This window comes from Monodelphis domestica, chromosome 2 (assembly GCF_027887165.1).
Source record: "Monodelphis domestica isolate mMonDom1 chromosome 2, mMonDom1.pri, whole genome shotgun sequence".
Lineage (NCBI taxonomy): Eukaryota > Metazoa > Chordata > Mammalia > Didelphimorphia > Didelphidae > Monodelphis > Monodelphis domestica.
Window position 1 is genome coordinate 1,426,661 of NC_077228.1, and position 14,867 is coordinate 1,441,527.

A 14,867-nucleotide genomic window follows, 5' to 3' on the forward strand; every position below is an offset into this window, starting at 1 on the left:
GCTCGTGGAGGCGCCTCTCCTTCCCTTCAGCAGTTAGCAGTGGGAGCTCTGAAGCTGCGTGCTGGCTCTCCCTGCATTCTCTTTCCGGGTGGAAGTTCATGATTTGGGTCACTTTTCACCACCTCAATTATCCATGCGATTTCCTCACCAGAGTTTCCTTACTTAAGGCTTAGAAGGAGCGCAGGAGGTTCCTGGGCGCGAGCCAGAGAGCCTCCCGAGAGTTGTACCGGACAACAGAAAGTCAGGGCAGCCAGTCTCTGAATCTGCTGGCTTCTTCGGCCAGTCTTTGGATGAAGGCGTCCACTTCCCCTGCACGGCGCCCCTCGCTCGCCTCTCCCCGGGGCTTCCTAGCTCCTCACCCCCTGCCTTGCTGGCCAGAGCCCTTGTTGGCCTCGGGGCTCCTTGTCTTACTCTGGGGCTAGTTAATGGCCCCCAAGTGCCCCGACTCCTTTAAGCTCTGGAGGAGGGACCCACTAACTGGGTAGGAAGCTCCTTGGCTGGTCCCCAACACAACCACATCAGGAACCATTTCTCCACTTGCCCGCTCCTAAGAAGCCAGCGTGAGCCCACCGTGTCAGCACCACTCCCTTCACGTGGCTGCGCAGTGCCCTCTCTGCCCTAACCTAGCACTGTGCCCTGAATTCAACATTTCTTCGACTGCCCTGGCCTGGGACATCCCCCCTCCTCCCCTCCATCTCCTCTAGGAAGCCCTCCTGATTGCTCCACACCCACATCCCTTTTATCCCTTTTTAATTCTTGGTCACAGCCTCAACCCTGGACTTGGGATGCCTATTCCACACTCAGAGTTGGCCACCCACAATCCCCCTGTGTGACCTTGGGGCAGTCACTGCACCACTGCAGACCTGAGAGTCGGCTGCTTTTAAACGCGGGGGCTGAGCCTTTGAGGTCCCTGAGATTTGGCTGCTGGCAAGCCAGATGGATTTCCTCATCGGGCGTTCAGGTGCCTCTTTCCCTCGGTTTGCCTCAGCCCACTGGAGAAGGACGTGACGAACCCCAGCCGGGTCCTCACCAAGAAAAACCCTGGACAAGCACGTGTAGTGTCCCGGGTCACCGCTGGCCATGACTGGACAACGGCCCATTCACTGACTGAAGGACGGATGGCCGGGGCTTGGAACGGGCTCTCCAGAAACTCCAGCAGCCCAAGAATGGGCCCCCCAACAGTGCGCTGGCCTCCGAGGGAGCCGAGCCGCCAGGAACGAGGAGAGGTCAGCGGATGGAGATGGCCCAGGATGGCAGGCTGGTGCTCTGGAGCTGCCCAGTGGCCGAGGAGGGGCTGGGAAGGAGGACGATAAAGATGGGCGCCAGCAGGAGCGAGGGAGAGGGGTCACCTCGGGGTGAAAGGAAGGCTTCAGAACTCAGGATTCAAGCCTGGAGCCCCAAAGTGTGGCTGGGTCATCGGGGGACTCGCCAGGACAGAGAAGGACACAGAGAGAACCCCCAGCATTGCGGTCATCTTTGGGCTCAATGCCACGGGGTGGGATAGAAAGACGGTTAACAGGGAATCATAGATCAACCCCCTCATTTGAGAGAGGAGGAAACTGAGGCCCAGACACGGGGCGACTTGCTCAGGATCACATAAGTAGTAAGTCTCTAGAGTAGGATTTGAACTCGGGCCTCTGGGGGTAGCTAAGTGGTATCCTAGTGGATAGAGTCCCAGGCCTGGAATGAGGAAGACTCCTTTTCCCGGGTTCAAATCCATCCTCAGACACTGATTGGCTGTGTGACCCTGGCCCAGTCACCTTTGGACCACTCCAGTCTGCCAAGAAAGCCTCAAATGGGCTCATGAAGGGTCAGACGCGGCGGAAGCACAACTTGCTGCTTCTAAGCGCCCCCGGAAGGGGCTTCTGTTGCCCTGAAGAGCAGCAGGTGGAGATTTGTGCCTGAGGCTGTGAAGGTCCCAGAGGGAGGGGGAGGCTGGGAAACCCCTCCGGACACAGCAAGGAGGAGCCTGGCTCGGGGGAAGCCCGAGGAGACGGTCCAGGTTGTAGAAGGGAGTCCAGAACGGATCCGGGCTCCAACGGGGCCCCCCAAGAGCCAGAGGCGGGGCTGGAGGGGGAGAGGGAGCGGAGGCTCCATGGGGACGTCGGGTCAGGGTCTCCCCGCTTCTCCCCAGCCCCTCTGGACGCTCTTTGCCGGCACCAGATAACGTCGCCTCCTGCCTCCTGGTCGGCCATTGGAGGTCGGCCAGATGGATCTGGATGGCAAAACCAGTGACCAGCCCGAAGGCTCGAGATGAGGCTGTGCCGTTGGTGACCTTGAGTCGGTCACTTTGCTTCTTGGGGCTCCACTTCTTCAGCTGCAAAATGGAAGGGAAGGACTAGAGGGCGGAGTACCGCACTGGGTTCTAAGTCGGGGTCTCCGTTCAAATCCTGCTCGTGGCCTCAGTTTCCCCCCGCGCCATGAGCAGGAGCCACCTCCTCTCTCTTCCCGGACGTGTGTCCAGATGCTTCGGGCTTTCTCTCTCGTGTCCACTATAATGGTGTGAAGCCTCGATGGCCGCCAGGAAAAAGGGAAGCAACCTACACGGACAGAAGGTGGCCTAGACCAAGGCGCCGCCAGTCAGGGGGCTGAGCAAAGGAGACGGCGGCGCGTAGCTCGGGCGGCTGTCCACGAGTCTCCTTGTCCCTCCCCGCCAGGGTCCCAAGGGTGGGGGCCCTCCCCTCCCCCTGTGGAGAAAGAGGAGGAGGAGAAGCGAAGCCAGGGGGCTGGAGGGAACCCCGAGGGGAGGAGGGGAGCCATCCTGGTAAGCCTGCCCAGCAGAGCATTGCTTATTCCTTATGGAGGCTTGTCGTGAAGAGGGGGAGAGAAGGGGGTGTCGGGTCTGGCTGAGGCAGAAGAAGCCACAGAGGCGCGCCCCACAAGAGATGGCGGGAGAAGAGGGAGGAGACCCCAGGGAAGGGGAGGGGCCTTGGCCACAGCTCGCAGCCATCCTCCATCAGCCGGTGAAGCCCCCCAACTCTGCTCTCCACTGGCCACGCCAAGCCCAGCCTCCGCTTGTGACTGACCCCTGGCGCCCGCCTGAGGGCCTCCTCAGCCCCTCCTCGGCTCACCCACGCTCAAGACCTCCCCAGCACCCACCAGACACCCATCAGCATCCCGCTTAGCACCATCTTGGATGGGAGTCCCAGCTGGGCGCCAAGCGTCTCCCCTTCCCTCAAGCTTCAATTCAAGACGGGGACCCCACGGGGACATCAGCGTGGCTCCGTGGACCAAGATCCAAGCCTGGAGATGGGACGTCCTGGGTTCAAATCTGCCTTAGAAACCCCCTGGCTGGGTGACCGGGCCAAGTCCCTCGACCCCCACTGCCTAGCCTTACTGTACCAATACACAGTATGGATTCCAAAACGGAAGGGAAGGGCTTAAAAACAAGTAAAGGTGCCTTACAATTGGAGGACCCGAGTTCAAATTCTCCCTTCGACATATGCACAAGTCCTTTCACTTGTGTGGGTCTTGGCTCTCCCTTCTCTAAAATGAGGGGGCTGCCCTGAGTGGCCTCCGTTTTAGAATCTGCGTCCCCTTTCGGTCCGTCTGTCAGCAAAATTCACGACCACAAGATGTTTCATGATCACTCATTTAAGATGAGTAGCAGGTAACCCTTGACTGTGCTTTGAAGTTCATAAAGTGATGGACACGCTGGGTCCTCGCCCAGCCCTGGGGGGCAGCGTACAGGCCTCGGTATCCCCAGGGGAGGACACGGACTCTGGCCACCTCGCTCGTGTTGGAGGCGCCATTTGAACCCAGCTCTCCCCGGATCTCGCGTCCTGCCCTTTCCATCGTCCTGGCTGCGCCCTCGCACCGATGGGGTTCAGTTGGGAAGCGCCATCCAGCGCAGCGGCCAGCAGCCTGGCGAGCGAGTGGAAGCGTCCTGAGCAGCCAGAATCGAGCTCACGGAAGCCCGGCAAGGAGCCGGCGCCCAAGCTCCGATGACAGTCAGGCAGGGAGGGGGAGGCCAACTCGGGGCTAGCACGATACAGGAAGGGGCCCTGGCACGGCCCCTTCGGGCTCCCAAGCCCTTTGAGATCCTGTCCCCTTGATGGGAAGGTCTGGAAGAGAGAGGAAGAGCCTGAGGGCCCAGGAGGGGAGCTCGGCTCTCGCACCTTCAGTCTGGGGGGCCCTTCAGCTTCGGCCCTCGGACCTTCAGTCTGGGGGGCCCCTTCAGCTTCGGCTCTCGGACCTTCAGTCTGGGGGGGCCCTTCAGCTTCGGCTCTCGGACCTTCAGTCTGGGGGGGCCCTTCAGCTTCAGCGCATCACCCACCTCTGCCTTCTCAAAACGAACGTCATCCACAAAGCGCCCTTTGTAGCTGTGCCTCAGTCGCATCAAATAATTAAAAGAGAAAACAAGAGCCTGGCATACACGAAGCCTAATTTTTCAGTCCAAATGGCTTCCAGCTTCCCAGGACGTTATCAGAGGAACTTTAGGAAGGTCCCTGACACACGGGGGGGGGGGGGGGGGGGGGTCGACGCGGTAAAGCCACGAGGGAACAAAAACAGGAGTCACCAGGGATGGGAAGGGATGGACTGGGTGTGATCTGCAACGAGCTTCCAGAGTTCCCCAGGAGCCCGCGGCTCCCGCCTCAGCTCCCCAAGCGCTTGGATTTCTCCCTCCCCCAATCCCTGGCTCGGTGTCATCGTCATCAACAAGCAACATTAAATGAGCCCCTCTGGGTGTCTGCTAGGGAAAGCCAAAGCCATCCCTGCCCACAGGGAGCCCCTTCTAAGGCCACGCAGACCGCTGTATCCATGGCATGGCTCAGGAGAAGCGGTGGCATGGGGGGAGGGGCGGGGGGGGCAGGGAGAGGGAGCTACGCCAGGAAAGGCCTCCTAAGGAAATGGATGGGCAGACTGGCGCTGAGCCAGGAACGGAGCCAGGGTGCAGGAATCAGGGCCAGCCAGCGCCGAGTGGCCCCAACCGTGGCACCCCCAGAGGGGTGGGAGACCTAGAGACCGGAGCCGCAATGAGGGGCTGGAGAAGGCAAGCAGAGGCTCCTGGACTTGATCAGGACAACAGACAGCAAGTTCCATGCAGGCAGGCCCTGCCTCCTACTGTTCTCCTTCCCCAGTCTAGAACCATTCCGCGCAGGCAATAGTCAATAAGCATATGAGGAACTTCCCTTTACTGCCTGAAAACCAGAGCCCTGGTGCCAAAACGCAACAGGAAAAGAACTGAAGTCCGGGGCTCATACCCCATTATTTTAGGGAAGGCCACCTTGGTCGGCCCCTTTGGGCAGGAGAAGATGCTCAGCGCAGATGCCGGAGAAGCTGCTCCTCACCGCCCGTAGTTCACCCCATCTCACAAGTGTTCAGGCGCCAGTCAGTGCATGAAGCACCTACTGTGTGCCAGGCACTGGGGACATCCAAAAAGGGGCACAAGACCGCTCTGGCCCTCAGGGAGCTTCCAGTCTAACAGGAGACACCATGCCAACAACTAGGCACGGGATGGGACCAATAGAGAAGGGTTCAAGGAAGGCAGGCAGAGGAACGAAGAGGTTTGGGAGGAGGCTGGGGGGGGGGGGCTCTTAGTCAGGACTTAAAGGAAGGGGGGGTCAGTGGGAAGAGCAAGGGAAGAAAGTGATTCCAGCAAAGGGGCCAAGCCGAGAAATACTGTCTGCGGTCAGTCACTGGGAAGTGAAGGTGAGAGGGGCCGCCCGGGCCTCGGAGGGCTTTGAATGCCAAGCAGCACTTGGCCTTTGGAGCTGGAGGCAGGAAGTAGTCGCCCGAGTGGGGGGGGGCAGTAACGGGACCTTCAGGAATCGCCTTGGTGGCTGGCTGAAGGATGGATTAAAGGGGGGCAAGACTGGAGGCAGCCAGGCAACCCCCCCCAAACAGGAAACAGCCCATAGCGAGGTGATAAGGGCCTGGGGGAGGGGCAGCCCGCTTGAGAAATTAAGGGAGAGACCGCGTCCTTGCCAACAGGCCGGATGTTGGGGTGGGAGGGGCGAGAGATGCCGGCGAGCCGGAGGAAGACGCAGTTCTGGTTTGAGGCTTAGTTTGAGGTGCCTCGAGGACATCCCGTTGATGCTGAGGGCTGAGCAGACGGCCTGGCCCTTGGGAGGGCAGCAACACACCAGGACGAGCCGGCTGGATGGGAGCCCCAAGGTGGGGATTCTCCAGGATGGAGCCGCTCAAGGCGCCCCCCAGCACCCCCCCCCTGTTCTGGAGGTCTCGGAGATGCCCTGGGACTCCAGGCAGGACGGGTCTCCCCACCGAGGCTGGGAAGCCAAGAGAATCTCCCTGTGCCCAGTGCGTCTCCGAGACCTCCAGAACAGACGGGGGGGGGGGGGGGGGGGGGGGTTGGGGGGGGCGCCTTGAACGGCTCCATCCTTGAGAATCCCCACCTTGGGGCTCCCACTGGTGTGGAGAGCGAGCACGCGCCGCTCAGCCCGTTCCAGCCTGCCTGGGGCCACAATAACAATCCGATGGTCTCGTTAGTGCTCAGCGTCTCCCCGGGGAGACAGACTCGCCCTCCAGCAGCCTCGGAGCTCCAGACACCGCTGATCCTCCACAGACGGAGGACGCGGCTGGGGAGCGACTCACTGAGGCCCGGGAGGGGGTGCTGGAAGCCCAGGCCCAGAACGGTGCCAACATCTGGAAGGCAGGTGGTGACCGGCCAGCCGAAAAAGACGTTCTGCGGGACCCCAGGAGCACGCGGCTAGGCGAGGCGAGAGGATGCGGCCGGAGGGCAGCGCCAGCTTCCTTCCTCCCAGACCTCCTCCCCCCTGTTCAGCCCCGCCCCCGCTCCCGGCCTCCGGCCTCTTCTCCTGGCGGCTTCCCAAGGGCAGGGACTCCTTTTTGTGCTTGTGCGTGTGTGTCCCGGGCGGCCCAGGGCGCCTAGTGCTGAGGGGAATGTGTCAAGCTTCTTGCAGGGCTGTCTAAATGCCAGCCATTCGCTACCACGAGGACGCATCTGATGGGCCTCGGATGGTGGAAAGAGTCCCGCCCTCCCCATCCCTTCCCGCCTGCTTTCCTGCCTCTGTGGCCTCACTGGGCCTCAGTTTCCTCATCCGTCGGATGACCGAAATCAATGATCCTGTGGTCCTCCCCGAGGCCCTCGTCTAAGGCAGCCAACAGCCAGTGCTGCCTCCCCGGACCCGGACCCAGGGTTTCCAGTGGAAGGATGGCGACTCGGCCCCCAGCCCGGATCCTCGAGGAAGGGGAGGGCCCGGGTCGTCCCCAAACGTGCTTTTTGTCCGGAGTTTCCCAACGAGGAGCGGAATGAACCGCCTGGAGCCCCGCCTTCCTCTGCGTCGGGCTCCGGTGGCAGCGCTCCTTGAGAGCGAAATGCTTAAAGGGCGCGGCGGAATGAGGGGGAGGAGAGCAGGGGCAGATCCGGAGCCTCGGAGTAACCGGAGGCCACGGAAGCCCTCGGGACGGCCCGGGGACCCGTGCAAGCCCTCTTCCAATGAAGAAAGCGGCTCTTCGCGCGCTCAGGGGCCTCCCGGGGAAGCGGCTCCAGGAGTTGGAGAGCTCCGTCCGGGGACAGGCGAGCCCCTCCAGCCCGGCTGCGCTTTGACCGAGCTCTGAGGTGAGTGAGGTGCCAGGAAGCATCACCCGGGTGCCCCCTCCCGCAAGAGCGATGCTAGATCCCTGGAGGAACCCCCTGCGATCCCCCCGCCTTCGAGAGCGGCGCAGCGAGGACGGGCCGGCTTGGTCCCGGAGAGAAAAGGGGCGGGGGCGGGGGCGGGGGGCTGCATCCTCCAACCCGGACGAAGGACCGCGGGCCTCCTTCCTGCGCGCACGGCTGTCGTAGCGCCGGATTGTGCTGAGGCAAGCAGAGCAAACCACACACTGGCGCGCACACTCGCTCACTCCTTGCAGAGCCCCCGGGACACGACACGCGCGAAGTATTGCGAGCGTTCCCAGGCCAGCCTCTCCCCCTGTCCCTCGGCCGGGCTCACACAGTTCCAGAGTCCCTATTTCTTCGAGCGCCCCAACCAACAAAGTTTGGAAAGTTGGGGTGGGGGAGGGAGGAGCAGCGGCGCCTGCGGGCTTCTGTCCCCCTTTCTCTAGACAGTGGGCGTGTTTTCCGGGGCTCACTCCCCCTCCCCGCCGCCTCTTTCTGCCCCTCCCCCTCCCGCTTCTGAATTGGCTCCAGATTTCCTGCGGAGAAAAGTAACCGACCTATAGGAAAACACAAGCTGAGGAGGAAACGATGGAGCCGGCTAAGCCCCCCGCCCAGCCGCCGGCCCGGATCTGCTTCCCTCGCCGAGAGCCCCGCGCTGGGCCTCAGGCTGCTCACAAAGACAACAGTTGGGCCTTGAGAATGTTCTTGACATTCCCCGAGAAACCCAGCAGCTTCCTCACCATTGCTGGGGCCTCCCCATGCCGGGAAGGCGGAAGTTTCGGAATTCCTTCGAACCCTCCTGGGAGTGGACCCCGGCAGACGCCCGCTCCTAGGGGAGCCCTTCAAAGACTCCTTGGAGTGAAGGCAGCTCGGCCAGCCCCTCCCGAGTGCGAGTCTCCCAGTTTCTAGGTGGCTCCTGTGCGCACAGCCCTGCTCTGCCCTTTGTCTGCCTTCTGGCCGGCCCTTAGATCCCGGGAGACCGAGAGCTCCGGAGCAGGGCCTGGCTTTGGCCCTTCTTTGATTCCCAAGCCAGAGCCTGGCCCAGAGTTGGTACCGCCTGGCGCACAGACGCGGCCCCTCCCCGTAGAATACAAGTTCCCGGCAGGCAAGGGGCACCTCATTTCCAGCTTTGTATCCCCAGTCTAGAACAGTATCTGGTAAAGAAGAGGCAGCTGAGGAAACTGAGGCAGACACAGGTGAAACAGCTAGTTAAGTGGCTGAGGTAGAATTTGCATCCAGCACCTCCTACCTCCAAATCCAATAGCCCATCCTCCACTGTACCTGCTAGCTCCCATCCTCAAAGAACTCTGGGTCAGAAGGGACACCCCAGGCTCCTAACTGAACAAGGAAACCCTGGACAATCAAAAGAGAGCAGGCCAAGGGTTCGAAGGTCCCTTAGAGAAGCGTCACCCAAACCCTGGCCCAGCGTCCCCACCATGGAGAGGCAGGAGCCTGCTCTCTGGAGATCAGAGCTCGGGGCCTCTCTGGCAGCCCCAATGGAGTTTGTCTGCCTTCATTCCCCCTCGGACACAAAGACAGAAGGAAGTCGCCAACGAAGCTAAACAGGTCGCTTGTGCTTAGGCTCAGAGCATCCCTCAGAGAAATAATGGTGCCAACCACAGCACCCACGGCCTTGGCTCCCTCGCCCTTGCTTTGGCCCGAGAGATGCCCTTCTAGCAAGGCAGCCGCCCACACCTGAAGGGCCCGGCGGTGTCCTAGGCGATTTGGTGGGCACTGCCCCGGCCTAGGGGAAGGTGGGAGCCCCGCAGCACTCAGGATCGGAAAAGGAAGAGTGCAGGGGAAGGCCCAGGGCCGAGGAGCCCCGGAAACGGCCAGCTCGGGAGGGAGCCCTCCCGAGTCCCCTGGCACCCAAGTGCGAGAGATGCTCTCCTTCCCTCCCGGGTGGAAGCTGCCCCCCACGGAACCTGAAGGGGAGGGGCGTGGCGGCGCGGGATCCAATCGGAAGTCACGGGGCTGCAGCTGCTAGTCAAGTTCGTTAGCATAAGTGGGCCGGAATCTCGGCTAATCAGCACACCCTCCTCCAGTGAACTTTCCCGTCCCCACGTCCAGCCTCCCGAGGCACGCAGCGATCCTGCCAGCTGGGGCTCGAACCCCCGGCGCCCATTGAAGGGCTCGGCCCTGTCTGGCTAGCCGGGAGGGAGGGAAGGGGAGAAAGAGAGGAAAAGCACAGAAGGGTTCCCACTCCCCGCCCCCCCCCCCATCCTTCCTTCCCTCCCAGGCTATGCCGCTGCTGCCTCCAGGTAACGGGGCCGGGGCTGACAGCAACCCCCCGGAGGCCAGCCCCCGGCGGCCCGGCCCCAGCCCCCTTGGGATCGCGCCCAGAGCCCTTCCCTCCCCGGGGCCGGGAGCCCGCAGCTCTGACAATGCGGAGAAAAGCAGGGGCGGCGGGGAAGGCGGCCCGAGCTGGGCAGCTCGCTGCAGAGCCGCTCCGAGGCCGGGGGAAACCCCGCAGCCAGCCCGCGCCAGGCAGCGGCAGCCCCCCGGGACCGGGATGCGGCCGAATCCCGCCGCCGGCGTGCAAGCACCGGATCGGAGCGATGGTTACCTTGAGAGCGCAGGCCATGGTCCTTCCTCAGCTTCCCAGCCCCCGGAGGGCCGCGGCTGCCGGGGCCGAGGGCAGCTCCGGGCTCAGCCCGGCCGGGGGCGGCGGCGCCGCTCGGGGCTGCTGCAGCCGAGGGCCCCGGGGCTCCAGAGCAGGGCACCACAGTGGCCGGCCCGAGCTCCCCTCGGCATATTGGGCTGCTCGTGCCCGCTCGGTTCCACCCCTCGGCTCCTGCCACTGGCTGGGGGCCAGCCCAGCACCTCCCCTCCGTCACATGACCGCCTTTGATTCAGGGCTCCAGCACGGACACTTCTGCAGCTCGGGAGAAAGAAGGGGGGGAAAGGAGAAGCCCCAGCCGGGCTTCTGGGCTTCTTCCCAGCCACACTGTGTGCAGCAGCGCGGGGCTCGGGAGGGAGGGGGCTGCGGTCAGGGCAGAAGAGAAAGGCAGCAGCGGGCGGCTCGCGCTCGGCCTTTCCAGGACAGCCAGCAGCCCCCTTGGAAGAGAGACGAGAAGGAGCTGCACTTTCCGCGAAGACTCCAAACCGCGGCGGCGCAGCCTCCTCGGGCCGGGCTGCGGCTCCTGCAACTGACAAGAAGGCAATTGACCAGGTCATCAATTCCTGTGAACAGCCAGCAGCTGGGCACGGCCGGGCGGGTCTCTGAGGACTTGCTGCAGAGAGTCCCTGGCTCCTCCCCCTCCAGCCCCCAGACTTGGGCCGAAAGTTCTCGGGGCCAGGAGCCAGAGTGCCGCTAAATGCCCCCGTCCCGGGCGACATTCCACCAGTCAGGTTTCTGCAGCCAGCTCAGATGGCAGCTGCTCGCCCCCCCACACACACACCCGCCCCCCTTGCTGGCCTCATTCTCAGTCCCAAGGGCGGGCAGGGCCTGCAGGAGGACGGTTAGCTCTGGGACCCGAAGTCCCCGGAGTGTGGAGGGTGCTGGGCGGGGGGAGGGGTACAGAAAAATCGAAACGTTTCTGCCTTCAAGGAGCCTCCATTCTGGTGGGGCGAAGAACGAGCCGACCTGCACAGGGACTGCAGAGATATGGAGCAGACCAGGCTGCGGGCCTCCCTTTCCTTGTCTCTAAACCTTGATGTTTGGGTTAGAAGACCTCGGAGCGGGCCTGGAGCCGAGGAGCCCGGCTCTGCGCCCCCATCCGATCCCTGGAGGAGGAGGAGAGAGCATTGAGAACTAGGGAGATCTCCAAAGGGTCCCGCCTTCGGAGTTCGGCCGAGCTTGGCCTGGGGAAGCTGGCATTCATTCGGAGGGGCGGAGGATGCTGGGAACGGCTGCAGAGCCCAGCTTCCATTCGGGCCGCGCTTGGAGCTCTAATCTGCATCGGCAGCATCGCTGCTCTGGGACCAGACCAACGCCACGGAGGCCCGATGGGTGCCCTGGATAACTTGGAGGCGCGGGGCTCCCGAGGGAAACCGGGCCGTTAGCATTCAGCTGAGGCAAGACGAGGCAGAGAAGCGCGGGCACAAAAACATGGAGGACAACGTTGAGGGGGTGCCGCTTGGGTAATAGCGACTAGCAGGTGGCCCCGTAGTGTTGCTATGGTTACTCTTTTAGGTCGCAAAGTGATTTGCATCCTCTCTCCTGTGATCCTCACAACCACCGGGTGGGGCAGATGTAGTTATCCCCATTTCGCCCATGAGAAACCGGATTCAAATACAGGCCAGGCAAGTGGCCCCTGGTCAGCTCGCCGGTATCTCAGGCCGCGTCCAAGTCCAGCACTATTCACTGTGCACCCCAGGAGCCTCAAGGGAATCTGCGCTGAATTCCGAGGGTCTTGAGAAACCAGCCTGCAAACAAACCTGTAAAATCCAGACTGTGTTCGAATCCTGCTTCTGACCAAGTGTGGCCTGTTTAACGTCAGGCACGTTCTTGCCCTCCCCTCAGCCTTGCTTTTCCTCCCTATGGCCCTGAGAAGAAGAGGGAGAGCGCCCCGGATTTGTTGTGCTGCGTTTTCCCCTTGGGCAGTTCTTAGCACTTGGGGATCAGAGGACTCTTCAAAAGGTTTCCCCACTTGAGGTTGGGACTCCCCGGGATCAGGCTCCATCTCTCTTCTAAGCCCTCCCGGAGGAGCCCGAGGATTGGCTGGGAAGCTGCCCAGATGAGGCTTTCAAAGGATTCTGCCGCTTTCCCGTGAAAGTCTTTTTGAAACACAGGCGTAGGGAGGGGAAGCCCCGAGTGCGAGAAAGAAAGTTCCAGCTTGGGCGGAAGGTGACTGCCTGCCTCTGTGTCTTTCCGTTCTCTTGCCAACCCCCATCCCTCCGGCTCCCGCCAAGCCCTCAGCCTCAAGTCCTGCTTTCAGTGGCCTCGGGAAGTCCAGATTCTGTCCCGGCCCCTCCTCACCTCTCGGAGAACAAATCGAGCCAGAAAAGGCTTTTTGGAGGTGCTCGACAGTGTCGGAGAGCTTGGTGGTTTGCACATTAGCCTGCACTGGCGGAGGGATCCTGAATGGGGGCTGGAAGGAACCTGGGGTCACCAGTCTAAATAATTCTCTCCGGTGCGGACCCAAGCAGCAGCAGCAGCGTTGGGGATGGGAGCCCAGGATCAGAGTCCTCCCTTACTTACGGTGGGCGGCAGGGAATTTCCGGGCCCCATCTGACGCGGGTGGAGCAGAGAGCAGAGAAGTCCGTCCTTCTGTGACTGCTCCGGGGCGCCCTTAGTGAGATGGCTCTTTGCTCCTGTGGGCTCCTCCTCAGCAGAGCTGGCCAGATTAACACTCTGTCAATCCTAGCCGGCCGGGTCTACACTAACTCCGAAGCAGAGCTTTAAGTGCATCATTGATGCTTGCCATTAAGCGCCATTTCCTTTTCTTGGGAAGCTCCCCCCCCCCCATCAAAGGGGAAAGTGAGAGCGCTTTTGGTTTGTTCTTCAAAATGGGCCAACCAGAAGTCTGCCCCGAAGCCAAGCAGATTCTGTGGTGGGGTGCAGAGGTGCACCCCTGGGGTTCGGGAAGGATTCCTTTGGCAAGAATGCAAGACTCCAAAACTTAGCTTAAAAACAAAGAGAAATTTATTCATTTAGGAGGTACCGTTGAGACTGGCCAGGAGGATAGCAAGGTGGGACAGCAAGATGGGGAGCCGGTCCTGGGAGGACAGCATGGATGGAGAGGCTGTTCAGTTCTGGGGATTTTATACTTTTTACAACAGAGAGTGCTAGTCACTCGGGCATTTGGTGGGGTGCAGTGGTCATCTGCCTGGAGGCATAAGGATTCCTTAACAAGCAGATATCTTGAGATGTGGCCTGATAGGATGGAGGTGAAGCCTAGAGGTGCATCTCTCTGTCCATAACAGTTTGCCTGGGTTTCTGGGGGTGCCCACATCATCTCCCCCCTCTCCTAATATGTAAGGGGAAAGGGGCGATGGTCTCAGTATTCTGTAACTTCTTCAGAGCTGAGAATGGGCGTAAAGTTGTCCCTGCCTATCATTAAGAGAGAAGTATTGACTATAGGCAATGTCCAGAGCATCAGGCTGGGATGATTGACGAAGTTGCCGTGGCATCTGGCATCTGGGTGACTCCCATGAGTGTTTTTACCCTAGAAGCAACTAGAGAGATGACAAGGTTAAAATGCAAGGTCCACATATCCCACAGGGGAGTAGCTAAAACTGGAGTGGTTGCTAATCTCCTTAAAGCCTCAGGTCTTGGATATACCTCAGAGGCATTGAGACCTTGGGCTAGAGGCCTGGGGTTGGGGTTCTCTCCACTTTGGGGGTGCTTCATACAAATGCAACAGCTAGAGGGACCTACTTTGGCTACTGCTTCCCCAAGCTGAATCAGAGAATTATATGTCCAGCTGGCTGGGTATGCATGATTTAAAACATAGGAGAAGACCCAAACTTTAAGAAAAGAAATAGTTATGGCAAGACTCCCCACACACCAGAACTTCTTCCAGTATCAGAAGGGGAAGCTGATAGACAGACCCCAAACTCCAGTGGCCAGACTGATCTGGGGCCGATGGGAGAGAGAGCATGAAAGAGGTCCCACAAAGATATTACCCAAAAGATGGGGGTTTCAGGAGTCAAAGAAAAGCTCCTTCCTACCTGAGAAGCTGAGTCCTCATGGGTGATCCAGGGTACAGGAGTAGCTTTCAGGAGAGCCAAAAATGTTGGGCGCCAAGATGTTATGGGGGTGCAGATGTGCACCCCTGGGGTTTGGGAAGGATTCCTTTTGCAAGAATGCAAGACTCCAAAACTTAGCTTAAAAACAAAAAGAGAAATGTATTCATTTAGAAAGTAAGGTTGAATCTAATGCCCAGTGGACTTATGTGTCGGCTATGGGGGGTGGGGGGGAGGAAAAGAAAATGATCTATGTCTTTAACGAATAATGCTTGGAAATGATCAAATAAAATATATTAAAAAAAAAAGAAAGTAAGGTTGAGAGTGTCCAGGAGGATAGCAAGGTGGGACAGCAAGGTGGGGAGCAGTTCTGGGAAGACAGCATGAAAGGAAAGGCTGTCTCCCACCCTGAGGCCAGCATGGATGGAAGGCTGCCCCCCCCCCCCGGGCCAGCATGGATGGAAAGGCTGTCCCCCCCCCAGGCCAGCATGGATGGAAAGGCTGCCCCCCCACAGGACAGCATGGATGGAAAGGCTGTTCTCCAGACAGGTCGGTTCTGGGGATTTTATACTTGTTACAACAGCGTTAGTCCCTCGGGCACTCACCTGCCTGGGGTCTGCCTGGAAGAGAGCCTCCTTAGCACACAGATATCTTG

General features: G+C 60.6%; 1 protein-coding gene across 1 annotated transcript in view; it reads right to left on the reverse strand.

Annotated features, from left to right (window-relative positions):
* Positions 1-14,606, reverse strand: part of ST6GALNAC3 (ST6 N-acetylgalactosaminide alpha-2,6-sialyltransferase 3) — a 464,848-nt gene extending 450,242 nt beyond the window's left edge. Inside the window, exon 1 of the mRNA XM_056814902.1 lies at positions 10,149-14,606. Within this exon, the coding sequence (XP_056670880.1) occupies positions 10,149-10,166 (18 nt within the window). The 5' untranslated portion in view covers positions 10,167-14,606. The remainder of the gene's footprint in view (positions 1-10,148) is intronic.
* Positions 14,607-14,867: the final 261 nt, after the last annotated feature.